The sequence below is a fragment of the Spermophilus citellus genome (genome assembly GCF_964194105.1).
Source record: "Spermophilus citellus genome assembly, chromosome: 17".
Classification (NCBI taxonomy): domain Eukaryota; kingdom Metazoa; phylum Chordata; class Mammalia; order Rodentia; family Sciuridae; genus Spermophilus; species Spermophilus citellus.
In genome coordinates, this window is record NC_138199.1 from 23,006,851 (window position 1) to 23,025,906 (window position 19,056).

A 19,056-nucleotide genomic window follows, 5' to 3' on the forward strand; every position below is an offset into this window, starting at 1 on the left:
ATGTTGCCTGAAAAGAAAATTCAGAGGAACTTCTAATTAATCACATTAAGTGAAATTCCACAGTTGTGTGGACATCCAAGAGTAGGAGTCATGTTCTCACCATTCCATTAGGGATGAGCCCCTCACACCCTCTTCCCGAAGAGGCTGTGTTGACAAGCTGTTACTGCGTGCCTAGAGGGAGACTAACCCTGTGCAAGAAAAAAATAAAAAGCAGTTAACTCTTCTTCAGCCCTGCTCCTCAGATTCTGGAAAACAAAATTTATATGATGAGAGAATTTCAGAATTTGCTAATCTATTTATCATTAAAAATCCAAGAACTATTTTTGGCAATGGAATTTGGAGGGTAATCAAGATGAAAGAAACATTGTTTTACATTAGGTTAAATTTGTTTATGTGTATGGACTGACAGAAAATGTATGTTCTGAGAGTCACTCTATTCATTAGAGAGTTTTGGCATGTGCACACCTCGGGGGGAATCTCACACCTGGCTGGGTTGGCCAATATGAAGTCAGAAGCAGCTCTGGATGATGCAAAAGAAGTTTAGACGTTATAAAATCCCGGACATATTAAAGAAGGAGAGACTTCAGGACATAAGAATATTAAATTAGTTCCATCACATCTGTGCTACTCATCCTGCTACATGCAATGTCCTCTGAGGAGTCCCAGAAGATTCTTCCTCATCAGAACAGAAGCAGCAATATTTCAAGTGAACTAGAAATTTGAGTTCACCAGTTTCCCTTCTTATAGACTCTGCAATCTCAAAACAGGAAGATCTGCTTGTTTCAACTCTGATAAAATTCTAATCTGTTCAATGTTGAAAGCTGGAAATACTCACTCCAAGGTCAGCACCTCCCCTGAACCAATTGCTGATAAATCACAGATGAGACTTACCTGTGACCCTGAATACATACTCAATGCCACTTGGCAAAAAGTTACTAGATAAAAATGACAGTAATAATTAAAAATTTTCTTCTTTTCCACTGTATGACAGAGACTGCTTCAAAATCCAATTTCTCCTTCTTTGACATTACTGTAATTATAGCGTGTCACATTGCAGCCCAGTTACCCCACACTTCCCAGACTTCATTGGTATTAGATTTTATCATGACTTAGTTTTCTGAAGGATATAAGCAATACCCTCCTATTCCTGCTGACCACTGCTATAAATTCAAAAACAACCTCCTCTTAGATAAGTATAAACAAGTGGAAGGAACAATGGCCCTTGAGTTGTGCAGCAGAACATCCAAATCTCCGTAAATACCTTCCCTGAAGCATTATTTAGAAAGAAAGAAATTTTCTGTTCCCCCCTTTTTTTTAATTGCTATACTTTGGGTTCTCTTTGTTAAGCAGTATAACCTGCACTAGCTAAAACACAATACAACTTTTCTCAGCAAATCAACTCTCCATCAGCATTGTTCCCAGTGGGTTATAAGCAGGTATCAAAGGCTGACAGGCTCCTGCCTTTACCCAACATTTATTTTATTTTCCTTTAGTTGTCCCATATTTTGCAACAGCGTGGTGTCTCTGTTCTCGGTGCACCATTTTCTGCTCAGTGCAGACAACCCATATCACTACCCAATCTATTCAGTAAGTGAGGCAAACACTTTGCTTAAAGAGAAAATTTAGATTTATCTTTTTTCCTCGTTACTTCATACGTGGAGGTCAAAAAGGATGCGCCAAAGATCTCCTCTGGAACTAACAAAGGAAATTCACAAGAAATAATAATTTCTGGAAATCAAAAATACGATTTAAATGTGAACACCAAATCAACACATTTTTAAGATAACCAATCATAATTATAGACTTTTAGAGGTTCAAGGTTATTTTCACAGGATATGGCAAAAAGACATGTCATAGGACACTTTCACAGGATTTTCACGTGACAGCACTAGACAGCTTACCAAAGGACAAGATGAAACACTTCTGGAGGAAGAGAACAGCACTCCAGCTTTTCTGAAACAAATTACACAAAATGTCCCATATTTGTTCAAAAATTACTAAAAATGCTAAGAGACATATGACCAAAATCCCAAAGGGAAAAAAAAACAGATCTCAAAATGAACTAGAGAGCAGAGTTATCAAATAATTTTTTAAAATAACAATGGTTGTGTGCTTAAAGTAACAGACTTGAAAAAACAATAAAATATGGAAAAAACAAATGAAAAATAGAGGATTTTAGCAGCAGATTTGAACATATAAAAGTAAGTTTAAAGAAAATTTTAACCCTCATTGTTATACAAAATTACATATAAGAGGTTGTGAGGGGAATGGGAAAATAAACAAGAAGAGAAATGAATTACAGTAGATGGGGTAGAGAGAGAAGATGGGAGGGGAGGGGAGGGGGGATAGTAGAGGATAGGAAAGGTAGCAGAATACAACAATTACTAATAGGGCATTATGTAAAAATGTGGATGTGTAACCGACGTGATTCTGCAATCTGCATTTGGGGTAAAAATGGGAGTTCAAAACCCACTTGAATCTAATGTATGAAATATGATATGTCAAGAGCTTTGTAATGTTTTGAACAACCAATAAAAAAAAAGAAAATTTTAATTATAAACTACAATTACTGAAATCAGGAATTTAAACGTGGGTTGACTTACATATTAATATAGCAAAAAAAATATTACTTGATTGGAAGACAAACCAATAACATGTATACAAGATGAAACACATTCACAAAAAGGAAAACACAAAAAGGGAAAGAATATAATTCTTATGAATAAATATAACATACATATAGAATACAGTTAAAACTCTATTTTATTTTTAATTGGATTTCCAATTACAACGAGAGGAGATGAAAATTGAACACATCAATTTTGAATAGACAATGGCTGAGAATTTTTTTTTTATATACTGGGGATTGAACTCGGAGGAATTTTATCACTGAACCCCATCCCCCTTCCTTTTTATTTGTTATTCTGAGACAGGATCTCACTAAGTTGCTGAAGCTGGCCTTGAACCAGCTTGCCTCAGCCTCCACAGATCCTGGTATTGTAGGCATGATTCACCACACCCAGCTGCCATTTTTTTTAAGCCAATGAAAAGCATAAATCCAAATACTCAAAATTCTCTGACAGTTCAATCAGGATAAATATAAAGAAAAACATTGGGGCTGGGGTTGTGGCTCAGCAGAATAGCACTTGCCTAGCACATGAGAGGCAACAGGTCCAATCCTAAGCACCACATAAAAATAAATAAATAAATAAATAAATAAATAAATAAAGTAAAAGGAAAGAAAGAAAGAAAAAGAAAAGCATTAATGAATTGAAGGGCAAAAAGAAAACCATAAAAGCAGTAAGGGAGGGTGGAAGAAATTTCTTTAAAAGGAAAAAAATAACAGTAAGACACACTTTGATTTTTCAACAGTATCTAGGAAACCAGATGATGACTGAATGGCAACTATTAAGTGCTGAAAGAAGATAACTGGCAAACTAAAATTCTTATGCCCAGTGAAAAATACATTGAAAATAAAAGAAATAGGGATACAAAGAAGCTACTTCAACATCATAAAGGCGATATACAACAAACCCAAAGCCAACTTCATAGTAAATAGGGAAAAACTAAAAGTATTTCCTTTAAAATCTAGAACAAGAGGGGCTGGGGTTGCAGCTCAGTGGTAGAGTGCTCACCTAGCATGTGTGAGACCCTGGGTTTGATCCTCTGCACCACATAAAAATAAATAAAATAACGGTATTGTGTCCAACTACAACTAAAAAATAAAATATTTTTTAAAAATAAAATAAAATAAAATCTAGAACAAGATAAGGATGTCCAGTCCCACCACTCCTGTTTAATATAGTACTAGAAATTCTAGGCAGAGCAACTAGGCAAGAGAAGGAACTAGAAGGAATAAAAATAGGAAAGGAAGAAGTCATATCAGCACTGTTTGCAGATAATATGATCCTATACTTAGAAAATCCAAAGATTGTGGGAGAGAAATGAAGAAAAGAACGAAGAGCATACAAATTTTTCAAGAAATGTATTGGCTTGACCCAAAATCAGAAAGAATAAACTTGATAAAGCCTGTGGACCTCAAGAGTTTCATACTATTTTAATTTGGTTCTTTGTTACAAAAGGAACTGGGGCGGGGGAAAAGCTGTCTGATTTCATTCCAATGTCAGGTAAGTTTGAAATAGTCCTCTTTAATAAAAATATATTTTCAGAGTTGACACCATTCTTTTGCCAACAAATACTGTTATTGTATATTAAAAAACAACACTAACTCAAATTTATATATTTTTTTTTATCTCTTCAAATCGTGTATTCAAATAAATTGTCTCCACATGCCCAGAAAGAAAAAAACAACTTTCTTTTATAGAATTTACTAGAGTGGTCAAAATGATGATTTCATTATCCTATGTCTACATGTATATATGGTTTAATAGCTTCATTTATTAATAAATACTTCATTGTTTTTCTAAAATGCGTTCCCCAATATTGAAGGAGGTGTATTTGAATAGCATCAATTCTTTCTTTTCATAAGGCATAATGCATTAGCTTGAATGTACCTTCATTTCTCTTCATTTTATTATGCAGTCTCCAGCTAAACTGTCATTTTTTAAAATTTTATCATTGTACATGAAGTAGACTCAAATTTATATTTTTAAATGGAGAAACTTAATGATGATCAACTTTCTTCCTTTTAATTTTCCTTTCATCGGGCAAAAATTTGGTTAATTTCCAAATATTTAAGTCTAATACTTTCCTGGTTATAAATAAAACAACTCATTTATATAATAAACATTTTGATTAAAATCTAATTCATTAAACCTAATGCTATATCTTTTTATGGAAAAGAATATAACTTGGGCTGTATAATAGAAGAAAAAACAGATTAATTTAAATAGATGATAAAAATTATTTTAACTTCTTTCCCCAAGGATTATCATTTTTGCTGAATATATAAGTACATGTGTACATATATGTAAGTATGTATGTATAGGTAAATATATATCCATATATTTCTAACATATATTAAATATTGAAGTTAAAAATTTTAACACTTACTTTTGTGTGTGTGTGTGGTGCTGAGGATTGCACCCAGGGCCTTATGTATGTGAGGTAAGCACTCTACCAATTGGGCTATATCCCCAGCTCTTAACATTTACTTTTAAGGCATAATCTGTATATATCGAAGCAGATTAAACTGAATTTCCCCATCCAAACTTTCATGATATCTCCCCAAAGAAACAAATAGTGGCCACAGATTCACATATGAAATTTTCATTTAGATGAAAACGCTCAGCTGTGGTGCTGAAAATTTTTTTAACTCTATTAATTTAGGGATTTAAGCACAATTTACGAGCTATGAACAATATAAGGACATGTATTTTCAATAACTCCTACCAAGTCATTAGTTCATCGCAGGATCAAATCAATATTCTTTTTTTAAAATTTATTTTTTGGTTGTAACTGGACACAATATCTTTATTTTATTTATTTTTTATTTATTTATTTATTTTAATGTGGTGCTGAGGATCAAACCCAGGGCCTTCCACGTGCTAGGAGAGCGCTCTACCACTGAGCTACAATCCCAGCCCCCAAATCAATATTCTTAACAAAGGAAAATACTTATAGAACATAAAAGAATGAAAGTGCCATTATTATCAGAATATAAAATTATTGGTCTCATTGCTGCCTAGAATACAGAAAGCCTGGCTATGCAGTGCTCCATCCTACCAAAATAAACCATTACAAACACAATCATAACTTTTCCTGAAAGCATCAATCAACCATGGTTGAAAGGCAACCAAGTAACCTGAAGTCTGAATAAAGAGTAACCCCTCTGGGCTGGGGCTATAGCTCAATGGTAGAGCATCTGTCTTGCATGTGTGAGGCACTGGGTTCAATTCCTCAGCACCACATAAAAATAAATAAATAAAGATATTGTGTCCATCTACAACTAAAAAAAAAAAAAAAAAAAAGAGTTGCTCCTCCAAGTTCTGAAAGGCAGGCCCCTGTATCAGATCAGAAGCTCTGCTACCATACCAGCAAATGATGACAGCTAAATTTTTTAACTTACTGCTAAAGGCCAAGTGTGAGTGTATGAAAGCATAGAACTCCTGGGAGCTACAGACATAAGGGAAAAAATTCATGCCCATGGGCTCTTCTCTGCCAACTTCCCCCCAGATGCTCAGAAGAAAGACTGGGGACATGACCAAAGATGAGAGAGAGCTTCCCTCCCTGGTTTAGACCTACAGGAGGATCAACCACCACTGCAGGAAATTCCGAAGGTCCCGCCAGGAACCTTCTTCCTTACAGAACACAATACCTAAGCTGCCAGAGGGAGGGAATGCAAACCCAGTCACCCCATAGCATAGGAGAAGACCGATGGAAAAGGAGCACAAACAGCACTCTAGATCCCTGGAAGAAGGACCCGGAACCGCCCTCAGCTGACAGTTCCATATCAACATTAGTAGAGGTCCCCTGAGACAGGGCCAGGAACTCTCTCTCCCACACAAGACCCCAAACTTTGGCTGCCACACGTAGGAGTTGCAGATTCAGAGAGAGCCCCAGACACAGGCATACCGAGGGCTTCCTGAAACTGAGGTTGGACCACAGCCAAAGAGAAAGTCCCTTGCCCTCATCCCACCCCACCACCAGGCTAACAAGAGCCACTGTGAGAAAATGGAGAGACTCCCTGCATTGTTCAGAAACAGAAAAGTCTAGAAGCTGATGATAGCATAGGAACCCTCTGGTGCCCTGGCCCCACCCTAAGCACAAAGATAACACCAGAGGAACTTGAAGGTGGTATTGTGCTGAAGCAAACAAACCCAACAACAAAACCCAACCCAGCTTCTCTCCTGATAAGATTGACTCAATACCCCACCATCATTGCCTCATAGAAGGAAGAGCAAGCCCATTTCTAAGCATGAATGCTATTTATTTCAGTTTATGCTGCTGTAGACACAATATCTTCTATACCATTAAAAATTATGGAGGGCTGGGGTTGTGGTTCAGCGGTAGAGCGCTCGCCTAACAAGTGCAAGGCCCTGCGTTTGATCCCCAGCACCACATAAAAAAAATACAATAAAGGTATGGTGTCCAACGACAACTAAAAAATATTTTTTTTTAATTGTGGAGTGCAAGGATAAGCAACAGAAAACAAACCATTGTCAAGAGACAGCTAATCATGGTGTCACACACCTGGAATGATTTGTTGCCTGGAACCCCAGATACCCTGCAGGCTGAGGCAGGAGGATCTCAAGTTCCAGGCCAGCCTCAGCAACTTTGTAAGAACCTTGTCTTAAAATAAAACTCTGAAAAAGGGCCAGAGGTGTAGCTTAATGACAGAGCACTTACCTAACATGTGAGATGCCCTGCATTCAATCTCCAGTACTGGGGAAAAATGCATTTTTTTTTCAATCAAAAGTAATACTGGTAGGTGGGTGGGTCCTTCTGGGATGCTGGGAAAGTTTTCTTTCTTGCTCCAGGCTGTGGCTACATGATTGTCCTCTTGGTGATGACACATCAAGCAGGACTTTACATTTCATGCACTTTTTTTGTATGGGTTAGCAATTGTAAAAATTTAAGATAAAAATTATCTCCCCGACCCCAACCAGCCTTAAGTCCTTGGATTCATCCTCTCCCCTTTCTCCATACCTAGTCTTGTGACTATGTAAAACATTACCACCTCCCGTCAATTGTCTTTGCAGTATTTCCCATATTTTTTTCTCTAGCTTCTCACAGACATCACACCGTCATGTCCCACAGTTGATCACCCATGACAGAGATTGGCATGGAAAGGAGCAAGATAGAGAAGGAGGAGAGCTCCATGCCATGGTCTGGTTAGGGTTGAGGAAGGTTCCCAGAAAGTCAGGTCTTCTCTGGACCTTATAGCCGCTGCTACTGAGCATTGAACCCAGGGGCATCCTTTTTATTTTTTATTTTGTGATCAGGTCTAAGTTGCCCAGGTTGACCTAGAACTTTCAATCCTCCTGCCTCAGCCTCCCAAGTAGCTGGGACAACAGACGTGTGCCACTGTGCATGGCCGATCTCAAGACTGTTCCAGCTATGCCCTCTCCAGGGCAGTTCCCTTCTGCCCAGTTGCCGGGTCACACCTTTCTGTTCCTATGAATATATTATATAAGAACAACCTGCAGTATGACCTAAATTGTATTTGCCAATATTCTGCTCTTCTGCCTTTTGCAGATTTTCCTGTACTCTAGCATTAAATTCTCCACCCCCGACCTCTCAACTAATTTTTTTCTAATTCTGTCTTAAGAATCAGGCCAAACTGGGCATGGTGGTGCCCACCTGTAATCCCATCAGCTCAGGAGGCTGAGGCAGGAAGATCTCAAGTTCAAAGCCAGCCTTGGCATCTTAACAAGACCTTGTCTCAGAATACAAAATAAAAAGGGCTGGATATGTAGCTCAGTGGTAAAATGCCCCTGGATTCAATCTCGGTACCAAAAAAAAAAAAAATCAGACCAACTATCATCCATTACTTCTGTAAAATCAAATAGAATCAGGGCAAGAAGCAACTTTGCTTATATTGTAAAGGAAATGTTTTTGGTTCATGTATACTATTAGTTTCTGCTTTTAAATGGATGGTTACAGATTATTATTATATGAAGAAACAAGACTCCCAAGTTTGTTTTTCCTAATTTTACCCACATACAGAGTTGAATTTCCTTGAATCCTTGTTGTACTCACTAAGACAATCAATAGATTTTTAGTATTCTTCCTGTGAAGTATGTTAATTTTGAACTTTCCAACTGATAAACTGCAAATAGGTTAGAGAGATGAATCCCTCAGGCTGAAACCTGAGACTAAACTTCTCCAGAGCATCTTCTTAAATTTGACCAGCTTACCTTCACTTATCATTTTCTAAGTGAGTCATAAAATGAAAATCCTGAGTGTCGACATTTTTTTTTTTAGAATCTCTGTGTTAATGGTTTGCATTATAGTATGTGTCTGGCTTCAGGACACATGCTAAATCCTATCCAGTAAAAAAAAAAAAAAGAAAGAAAAAACATTTTTGATGCTTTATATTCTTTTGGCAATACTTTATTTAAAATAGCTGGGTGTAAGCTCTTTTCTATCACTAGTGTAAAACATCTTTTGCTGTTATTAAAATTTAGGTTCAAAATCAAATTCAATTCATAAAAGGTGTCGTGCAATATATGCTATCACTCTATCATATTCTTGAAATAGTTTGTAAAAGGTGGCTATTATTGGCCCTAGAGGAGATCTGAATGGTAAGCAAAGAAGAGAGGGAGGGAGGAAAAGAGGAAAGAATAGAGGCACCTAGATGACACATCTAAAATGAAATGTGTTCCAAGGGGCAGAGACAAGGGAAAGGTTACATTTGGGAAGGGTGGCTGTGGTTTGGGCAGAGGAGAGCTAAAACAACCAAAAGCTTGGGACACTCATATGGCCACACTATTTTCCACCAGGCTGGGTCGAAGGTACTCATAGGGTATGTTTAGGTTTTCATTCCGGACCTCAATTTCCTTGTCCAGGACAGCCAGCTCCTCCCTGAACCTCTTCAGCACAGCCTTGGGCCCAGGAGTTGAAAAATACTCCTCCTCATGCTGGCCTAGAGGCACCTGGGATGGAGAGGAAAACAGCTTAGAACCTATGAGCCCCGTTCAGGGCACTACACCTCCCCCTTTGCCTCCTTCCCCAGGCCCTCAGGGCATCTGGTTCTCACCATAATGGGCTGGCGTCTGCCAAGTTGCCAAATGATGGACATCTGGAGAGTAGCCTGATTAACAGTGGGCAGTGTGGCCATCACTGTCTCCATAGTGGCATCCTTGGTAGTTGGTGGGGGCAGCCTCATGGTGCAGGGTGCATTAGGGATCCAAGAGAACCAATCCAACTAAATAGGAGCAGGAATCTAGAATCAAGGCCTGCTAAGCATGAAAACCCTTTGGCTCACCTGTATTCAGCTCCCTCCCCCCACTGAAGGCCACAAATTCCGGGTTGTCCAGGTTAACAGTCAAGGTTAAGTACCTGGCCCAGGTGAATGGAAGAGTGCTGCCCAGTGCAGGTGAAGATGCACATGGTGACAAAGTGGCAAGCCTGGGCCCGAGACTGGAGAGAGGTGGGAAACCCTACAAGAAGTGGGGAGAGTTAAAGTTGTGGGGTCAGGCATAGGAGCAGAACTGAGAGAGATAAGGCAAAGAGAGGAGAAAAGGGTAGTAAAGAGGGATGCCAGCAACTCTCAGTGACCTGTGGAAATTGACCTGAGAGCTGGTGCGGGGCAGGGGATGGAGGACCTCTGCTGGGAGGATCCCAATCAGTCGGGTGCTGGGGCTGGCTCACAAAGATGTCAACTTCTCAACTGTTCAGCATGCTGGTAGCCACAGTGGGGATATTTATGTCACAGAAATGGGCAAATGCTACCAGGCAGGGCTCTTTTTTCTGGAGAGCCAGTTGATAAACATTTTTTAGCACTACTCCTACTGTGTCTAGGAGGCTTTTGGATTTTATATGGGTTGGAAATGCTTCTGGAAGATTCTACATAAGAAGAGAGGATTCTGGAGAGGTCTCTTAGAACTTTTGTCTTAGTTCTGAGGACAGGAACTCTGATTACCTCGGTCCTGGGCCCCTAGCAGCCCAATTTCAGTGATCTCTCGACACCAGTTCTGCAGCTCAGGGTCATCTCTCACAGCCACATCTGTCTTATAGTACAGATCCATAATTCCTTCCACATACCTGCCAGACAAGAGGTCAGGGCAAGAAGAGCTGAAGCTCTCAGCTCCTTGTTCACATGGCCAGTTCAGGGCATGCAGCTCCCCAACCAAGACACAGCCCTCCTGTTCTCCCAGCCTTCTTCTCCACCCTCACCCTCATCCCACCTGCCCTGCCTCCCTGCTTGCCTTACCGACGGATGATTTCCCAGAGCCGCAGTGCATCTTGAGCATAGTAGGAAGACTTGACTTCCAGGAGCCCCCGGTCAGCTAAGTCGTCAGGGGGACATAATGAGCTATAGGTCAGAAGACCTCCAGCACGCCTCAGCAGATCCAGATGGCCTCCCCCACCTACGCTCACCACCTGAGGATTGAGGAGAGACAGGCAAGTCAAGCTGTCTGAAGCTAGAGCCAGCAAGGAGAGTGAACCCAGAATCCGAATCCCCACTTCTTTCCCCATACCTGGTCAAAAATTCCACAGTCTGAGACCAGCCCATTCCTGGCCCGAAGGTTAATTTCCATGGTGTACCGCAGGTGAGGAACTATAAGCTAAAAGAAGAAAAGCAGGCAAGGGCAAAGTCAAAAGAGATCTGTAGCAGGACCCTGCAGAAACCAGCGTGGAAAGGGGAGGAAAGAACAGGTCTTCAGGGAAAGCACAGACCTGGGGCTCAGTGGCCCCTCAACACCAAGAGTTTGCTACTAATCTGCACTGCCTAATTCCTTCCACAAACCACTGGCTTAGTGCTTTTTGATAACTGAAAGAAATCACTCTCCTTTTCTTCTCATATTCTTTTCATAAGTCTAGGTGAATATTCTTCAAAATTTTTTATTAAAACCCCCATAAGAATATTTTTGAGACATTTTTTTCCTAATCTCACATTCATCCAAGAAATGTCAATGCTACAAACAGACTGTGTACCTGTTTCTGTGCTATAATATCTATGCTTTGTACATGAAGATAATATTTTTCACACACACACACACACACACACACACACACACACACACACTGATTGTCACACACACCCTTGAGGGGAATAACAGTCCCCTTCGAGAAGATCTGGTGAGACCTACACCTGCCTCCAGAACCTTCTGATTCCCTCTCCCCTTGTCCACCACACTCCCCTTCTTTCTGTTCTTCAGACAAGTCAAGATTATTCTATGTCAGGGTCCCTGCACAGGCTGTCCCACTAGCCTGGAACACCGAGGGCCCTTGACCATTTCATTGGCTGGCTTCTTGTTTTCTCACCCTTTATGTCACCTCCTTGAGAGAACCTTTCCTGACATCCAATCTAAACTCACCATCACACCACCCTGTTCTGATTCCCTCTGTCGTACTTGTCACAACCCCTATATTGCAACACAATCTTTATAGTCTGCCCTCATTGGAGATGAAAATCCCAAAAGATCAGGACATTGTCTGATCCAGATGTTACCACTGGCATCTAGAATGATTCTTGCACCCAATAACCATTTTGAATGAGTGAATGTGTTACCCTAATTGCTGGCTTGAGCCCCTTTAACTGGCCTATGTTACTATTTTAGAACTTTTCAAATCTTTTATGTGAAAGTCTTTTATGTTATTTGCATGGTCCCCTATGGATGGAATCTTTAGTCATTAGCCTGCACGTATGAATATCTGTGCTTTATAGATTTTAAAAAAACAGTAATATTTTTTACTCCTCTCCCCAGGAAACATGTTCGACCCCTTGGGGAGGTGACAAAAGCAATTGAAAATGCAGGACAGGCCCTCTCCCACTCCCTAGCTCTCTTATTTTCCATTGCTGGTTCTCACAAAGCACTGAGATGTCAGGTGAGAATGTGCAGTGAGGTGGAAAGAGAAGCAGGCAAGAGAGTCGAGTTGGGAATAAGGTATTACCTTGAAGACAGGATGTACTGATGGAAGGCACCTCATGGTGGCCACAGCAAAGACCTCAGCCATCAAGTGTCCTCTCAGAAGATGAGACTGCAGCTCATGAAGCTGGAATTCAGAGCTACGGACCCAGCATTTGGCCAAGAGCCAGACCACTGGCGGATCCGTGGGCAGGAAAAGGGGTGGCGGAATAGATCCGATCTTTGGCAGTTGGAGCTGAAGCAAAGACAAGGAAAAGTTGGAAGAGGGGCTGAGTGTCAGGTGCCCAACCATTTCCCCTTTCTTGCATGTTACCTGTCCCTTCCTCCTCCACATTTGCCTGTCTTTCTCCATCTTCCCACTCCAGCTACCATTTCTCCCCCCACCACCCTTCTCTTATCCATTCAGAGCAGTGCATTGATGTTGGACAAGCCTCAATGCGCTCAGCCTTCAGCAGAAACCGAGCCTTCTCCAGCCTCCACTTCCCCTTTCAGTTCCCACAATGTGGACAGGAATCAAACCCTTCATCCCACAGTCTTGTTCAGAAACCTCAGCCTCTCTCTGATCTTCCGACATCACCTCTGCACAGAGGACTGAGTCTCCAGTTCTCAGCTGCCTGCTAGACAATTTGAATGTTTCCCCATTGCCTCAAAATCGACAAGTCAAAACCCTACCCAGGCATTTTTTTCTTCTTTACTGGTATGGACTGACACCCCCTTTTCCTCTTTTGGAATCCAGTTGCATCTCCCTCTGCACTCCTATCCATCTTTCCTCTCCGTCTCTATCCCCAGGGGAGTCCTTCACCTCCCAGAGCTATAGCCTGAGACCCCAAACCTGGCACTAAACACAACTTCCCCTCCAGTGTACCCACAACATCTTTCACAACAGCCATCCCCAGCTTCCCTTATCCCTACTCCTTAGCTTGGCTTAGGTTTTATCCTCTCACCTCATATTATTCGCCCACTCCAATCACAGAGAATCTCCTGACTTCTCTACCTCGGCCTCTCTGCCCAACACATCTTGCCCCTGGGGAAAGGTCCTTCCTCTCCTCCCATTTGTCTAAGTCCTGGCCCTCTTGCAGGGATTCCTTTCAGACTGTCTCTGACTTTAGTATTGTCTATATTTCCAATGAGGCTGCAAAACCTTTAAAATCAAAGACTTCATCCATTTCTTCCTTTAATGACTCCTCCAGTATCTCAGAGAGTGGGTCCTCGGTGAACTTAAATGAGGGGCTGATTTGAGACGGCCAACCAACAAGGAGCAGAAATCCCAAGTCCTCTCACCTGAATGGCCATGGGTAAGAGTTGCCCATCAGGCTGCAGCTTCAGCATGACCAGAGGGGCAGCCAGGTGCTGTTGGTGATTACAGATGACATTGGCCTTGATCCCATCAAGTAGGTAAAAATCAGCTTCAAACAAGGTGCCTTCCTGGGTGGGGGAGAGGGCAAGGGCTTCTCTCAGCATAAGGTGTCTTCTTCCCACCCTGATTCCCCAAATGGAGAAGAAAGAGAAGGAAACTGACTTGTCTTCATCACCTACTTTGTACCAGGAGTGGATTATGTGCATATTATCTCATGAAATTCGTATATATTCTACTTGAATCATTCCCAGTTTTACAGAAAATGAAATAGATAATCAGAGAAGTTGGGTGTTTTGTCTGAGTTCACACAGCTTACAAATAGAAGAGCCAGGATTCAAATCTAAGTCTGCCTGACCCTGTAATCCTATGAATTTTCTCTATCAATTGTCCCAGATTAACAATCCTCTGGCCCTAATTGTTCTGCACAATCCTTGAATCCATAGCACCAAGGCTCAGTCCCATGTCCTCATTTTGACTCAGTCTATCAACCATCCCACCTCATACACCCCACCCTTCACAATTGCACCACTCTCATGTGGGAAGAAAAGCCATGGGGAGCTGTACTTCTCAGGATTGCTCAGGATTTCTGTAAGAGTCCTTCTTGCCAATCAGCCATAAGCCAGGTCCATGGTGAACCCTACTGCAGCACAGTTGATGCTAACACCACTCCCATTTCACTGTTCCATCTCCTTAGGGTTCATACCTTGAGCTCCTTCTGCAACTGAGCCTGCAGTTCCTCCATCCCTGGAGGAAACACTAGGCGTTCAGGAAGCTGAATGGAGCGCCTCAGCAGCATGGGGTTGGCGCCATTGAGAAACTGATACCCAAAGAAGGCATCCTCCTTCCAGGACTGCCGCACTCGCTCTGGGGAATGGCAGTAGAGCATGCTATGAGACCTGAGCTCCTGGTCCTCCTGACCCCCACCAAACCATCCTCATCTGACCCCAGCTTATCAGGGGATCTAAACCTCTGGTCTCCCAACCCTGATTCTTTCATTAACCCAGACTGGGTGGGATCTAGGTGATAAAAGGTCCAGGGAGAAATACTGGGATAGGTGGGACTAACCAGCCAGCTTGCTGTAGCCGCACCAAAAAATCCGGTTATAGTCATCCACATCATTCCAGTTACTCAGAATATTCACAGATCTTTTGACAGCCAGGTCAGCCAGCCTTCAGGGAAGAATAGGGCAAACAGACACTTATTCGTAGACGAAAACACTACAGCCACAGGCACCTATCTTGGACTGGTCAGTCCAGGGCAGTACATAGGCCTATTGGCCTCCACTAGATCAAGATTCTCACCAGGACCCCCCCCTTGGTCTCACCCTACGGCCAGTGAAGCTTCAAAGTCAACTCTCTTGTTTTCCAGAAATCGCTCATCTTCAGGGAGGTCAGATAAACTAGTCCCAGCCACATTCAAGACTAAGCCAGCCTTCCAGTTACCCCACCTGCGGGGGCAGAAATAAAATCAGGCATTGGTATTCCAGAGAATAAACCACTCATCATGAGTCAGGGGATGGGCCACTGTTGGGGTTTTTAGCCCTCATTCCCTCCCAACCTACGACCTGTGGGAGAGATGGGGAGAGCTTGCCCCGACTGGACAAGCCAAGAAAGGAGAGGGTCCCTCGCTGGAGGACAATCAGATAGATGCATCAGGGAGACCAATCAAAGCAGGAGCTGGTTTATTGAGAAAACACACACAGCTAATATAATGTACAGGAGCCAATCAGGATAAAGGTCAGCAGGGTGGGGAGAGTTCATGTGTATACCCATCCTACAGGGTATATGATAATGGGTGACACGAGCTGTCCACCAGGGCAGAAGGGTTCTGAGCCTATCCTAGAGGCGGTCCGATTTTTTGTCACAACCCACGGCTGATTGCCAGGCACCATCGTAGCCATGTATGGCCCCAGGACCAGGAATCAGTTAGCAGCCAGCAAGTTAGGTTTCCTCTTTTCTAATGCAACATGCCCCACATGTTACATCATGCCCTACAGGGGACTGACTAACTTGTACAACTTCCTTCTCTCTTCCAGTTCCTCTTCCCTGTGCTTCTTGAAAAGTCCTTGAGAGTCTTCAACAACTGTGCAGCCTGAAAGTAAAGGAGGGCATGGTATGACTTCACTGAGGGCCTGACCCTATCCCTATCTTCTTGGTCCTTCTAGCTGGCCCCTACAGCTTCATGTCCCTCTCCTGTCTCCTTGACACCTGTGCCAGTAGCCTTCTGTTTTGACAATTCCCTGCCCTCCAGGTTCTAGCTTCCACATCTGTGCACACAAGCGCACGCACACGCACACACACACACACACACACACACACACAGACCTTCAGCCTCTCTTGTGCCTTCTCACACACTTGTCCCTGGTGCTTACCAGTGCCCTCAGCAAGGCTCAAGATGTGGTTGCCCTGCACCCAACGGTAACAAGGGAACCTGTACTCAGGCCCTCCACCTCCAGGGCCCTGCACAGAGATCCAGTTGCAGAACCAGTTGTCATCCTTAATGAGGTGCCTTTTGCGCACTTTCACAAACAGCAGGGACCCCAAGTACTCTGAGACTTCCACCTTGAACTCCTGTTCCTGTAGGCGACAATTCAGCATCCATGCTGAGAGGTTCAGAATCAGTGGGACCCACAGGATGGTGTACTTGGGCTGGGTCTTGCTTTCCCTGGACTGCTTTCCCCAGACTTCAGGGAAAGGGGAGCGAGATAAAGGGAGTCCACATTGAGCAGGGGCCCCCAAGACCCTATTCCGAGATGCCAAATAACTCAACCCACAGTGAGAAGGTAAAGGACGGGAGATGGAAAGGTGCTCTCTTTCCTTACTAATTTCCTCCCTATTTCATCGATTGGGTCAAGCGCTGGCAAGGATCAGGCACTGGGAACCCTGCGCTGCAGGCTGGAGAGCACACTGGCAGAGGAGCTCGATCCAGCAGTTACAGCGGTGAGACCCCAGCCAAGGCTGAGGGCGGCCAGGCACCCCGCCCCTCCTGGAGGCAGGTTTCCCAGAAGACATTCTATCCAAGCGGAAGCCTGGAGGTGGAGAGGGCTTAGGCAGCTAGGAGTGAGAGCGAAGCAAAGGAAAGGAAAAGGCGTTCCAGCTAGAGTCCACGGAGACAGCAGGCGGAGAAAGGCACCAGCTCCGTGGAACTGGAGCACAGAGCGCCAGACGCGCAAGATCCGATGGTGAGTCTTAAAAGTTAAGCCAATGTTTTGGATTTGGTCCTGAAAACAAGCGGGAGCCATTAAATGTTTTCAGCAGGGGAATTTTGTTTTAAGGTCGGGAATATACTGGGGGCAGAAATTGACTGGCTTCAGAAGGGTTAGAAACAGAGGCGGGGAAGCCAGCTAAGAAGGTGAAGGTAACACAAGGTCAAGGGGATACTGGTGATCAGGGTGAGGCGGTTATCAAAACAGCGATGGTGGAGATGCCCAAGAGACAAAAGACAGGGGAGGGTTAATAGTGGGAAAGAGGGACATCTCCTTTCTACACATTCCACTGAAACATCCTTGGGGCAAGCGTCCGGATCTGAAAGGCTGGGAGACAGATGGATGGATGATGGGAATTTGGGAGTCAGCAGGTGAAAAAAAGTAACAGAAACGGCAAGAACACCGAGTAAATGTCGGGAAATTGAGAGTTCACAGGTCTTGCCTCCTTTCTCCCACCCTTCCCCCATCCCAAGTCCCCAAGATCAGAGATCTAGACCAGTAGAGAAAATTTGAGAGAGCAGCTTTTAAAAACAGGAAAACAGGATAGACGGCTGCTCCGGTGACCGCAGTGTTTGGTGACAATAGAACTCTGTGGAATGAGGGGTGCGGGGGAGCCAAGTCAATTCCAAGGAAGCCAGGAGCGAGGACAGTTATTGAAACCCTCTAAGAAACCCTCTAGGGCGCTGCACGCGGCAGACCCCCTGGAGCCGTAGGCTCACACGCTCAAGGCGGGCTGGGACGCGCCTCGTCACCGGGACTTGACGCATCTCAGGCCAAGGGCGCAGCCCACCCACCCGACTCCCTGCAGCGCACCTGGTCTCTGGCTGGCCTTAGCAGCACGCCGAGCGCCGCCTCCCCGTGCTGGCCGACCAACCACAGTTGCACCTGGTTAGCGGAGCCCGCGTAGAGAGAGGTACCAGTGGACACGCGGACGCGATAGACACCCATCTTGCTCAAAGCCGCTTAACGGGTTCTGAGAACCAAGAAGGGTAGAAGCATTAAATAACAGAGCCCGAGACCCCGCCCTCTCGGAAGTCGGGTCGTCAGTGGCGCGTCTCCAGCCGACCTCGCCAGAATACGATCAGGGGCCCCCAGTTCTATCAGTCTAGAGCTCAGCCCCGGTCCCCAAAAGGCGGGGCCCTATTGGGGGCAGGGCGTACAAACCATTATGTTGATGGGAGGAGGAAGCAGAAGAGGATTTGAGCAGAAAGCCTACAAGAAGGAATCAACACCTAATCCGGGAAAACCCAGTGAGAAGAGTGAGCCTGGGGCGGACTTTGGGGCAAATCCGGACGACTGGGAAGTCCTCCTCCACCTAAACAAACACGAACTCCTTGCAAATTGCTTCTCCCAGGCCATAGGACGCGCTTAAGGTTGCAGTGGAGAGGTAGTGGGCGAGGAGACATGGTCTTCCGCAGCATTTGAAGGATTCTATCAATTTTTGTACACTTTGCTTTCTTTGTGCTCATTACTTTGGATCTTAAAAGCGTCTGCCTTCCTTGTTACCTGCAGATATGAACCTTCTTGATATTCAACACCCATGTTATCCCCATCTGCCCTCCTTCTCCTCATCCCATAGCATTCCTTCCTCATTGCCTGGTCCTCCATATTGGACTGAGGCCATGTGTTCCTCAGAATGCCCCATGCTCTTCTCTCCAAGAACCTACTCCTAGAACATTCTGTGTATCCCTCCAAACTCTGATTAAACTCCAGTTTTTCAGCAAAGTCTTCCCTGGCAATTCTACCCCTCTCACTGAGCCAGAGCAAATCAACTTTCCCTCTATGACTTTCCCTCTTGTACATATTCCTATTATTGCACACTTCATAATGCATAGTGGTAATTTATATATCTATAATCTCCCACTAATGTGAGCTCCTCTTAGGCAAGAACCACATTCTCCACACAATTCAATTTTGTCTCCCCTGGCATTAGCACACTGTCTGGGGTTGAGGATGTCAGTGAGCATTTTCTGAAACACACTGAGCTGTAAAAAATC

General features: G+C 43.7%; 1 protein-coding gene across 1 annotated transcript; it reads right to left on the reverse strand.

Moving 5' to 3' along the window:
• Positions 1 to 9,377: 9,377 nt before the first annotated feature.
• LOC308636949 (polyunsaturated fatty acid lipoxygenase ALOX15-like) lies at positions 9,378 to 18,007 on the reverse strand (the record flags this gene model as incomplete). Its single annotated transcript, XM_081272816.1, has 14 exons — positions 9,378 to 9,557; positions 9,662 to 9,829; positions 9,964 to 10,064; positions 10,547 to 10,668; positions 10,838 to 11,007; positions 11,106 to 11,192; positions 12,523 to 12,732; positions 13,779 to 13,922; positions 14,558 to 14,718; positions 14,920 to 15,023; positions 15,179 to 15,301; positions 15,864 to 15,945; positions 16,226 to 16,430; positions 17,873 to 18,007. The coding sequence occupies 14 exons, from the start codon at positions 18,005 to 18,007 to the stop codon at positions 9,378 to 9,380; spliced, it is 1,992 nt and encodes a 663-aa protein (XP_081128942.1).
• Positions 18,008 to 19,056: the final 1,049 nt, after the last annotated feature.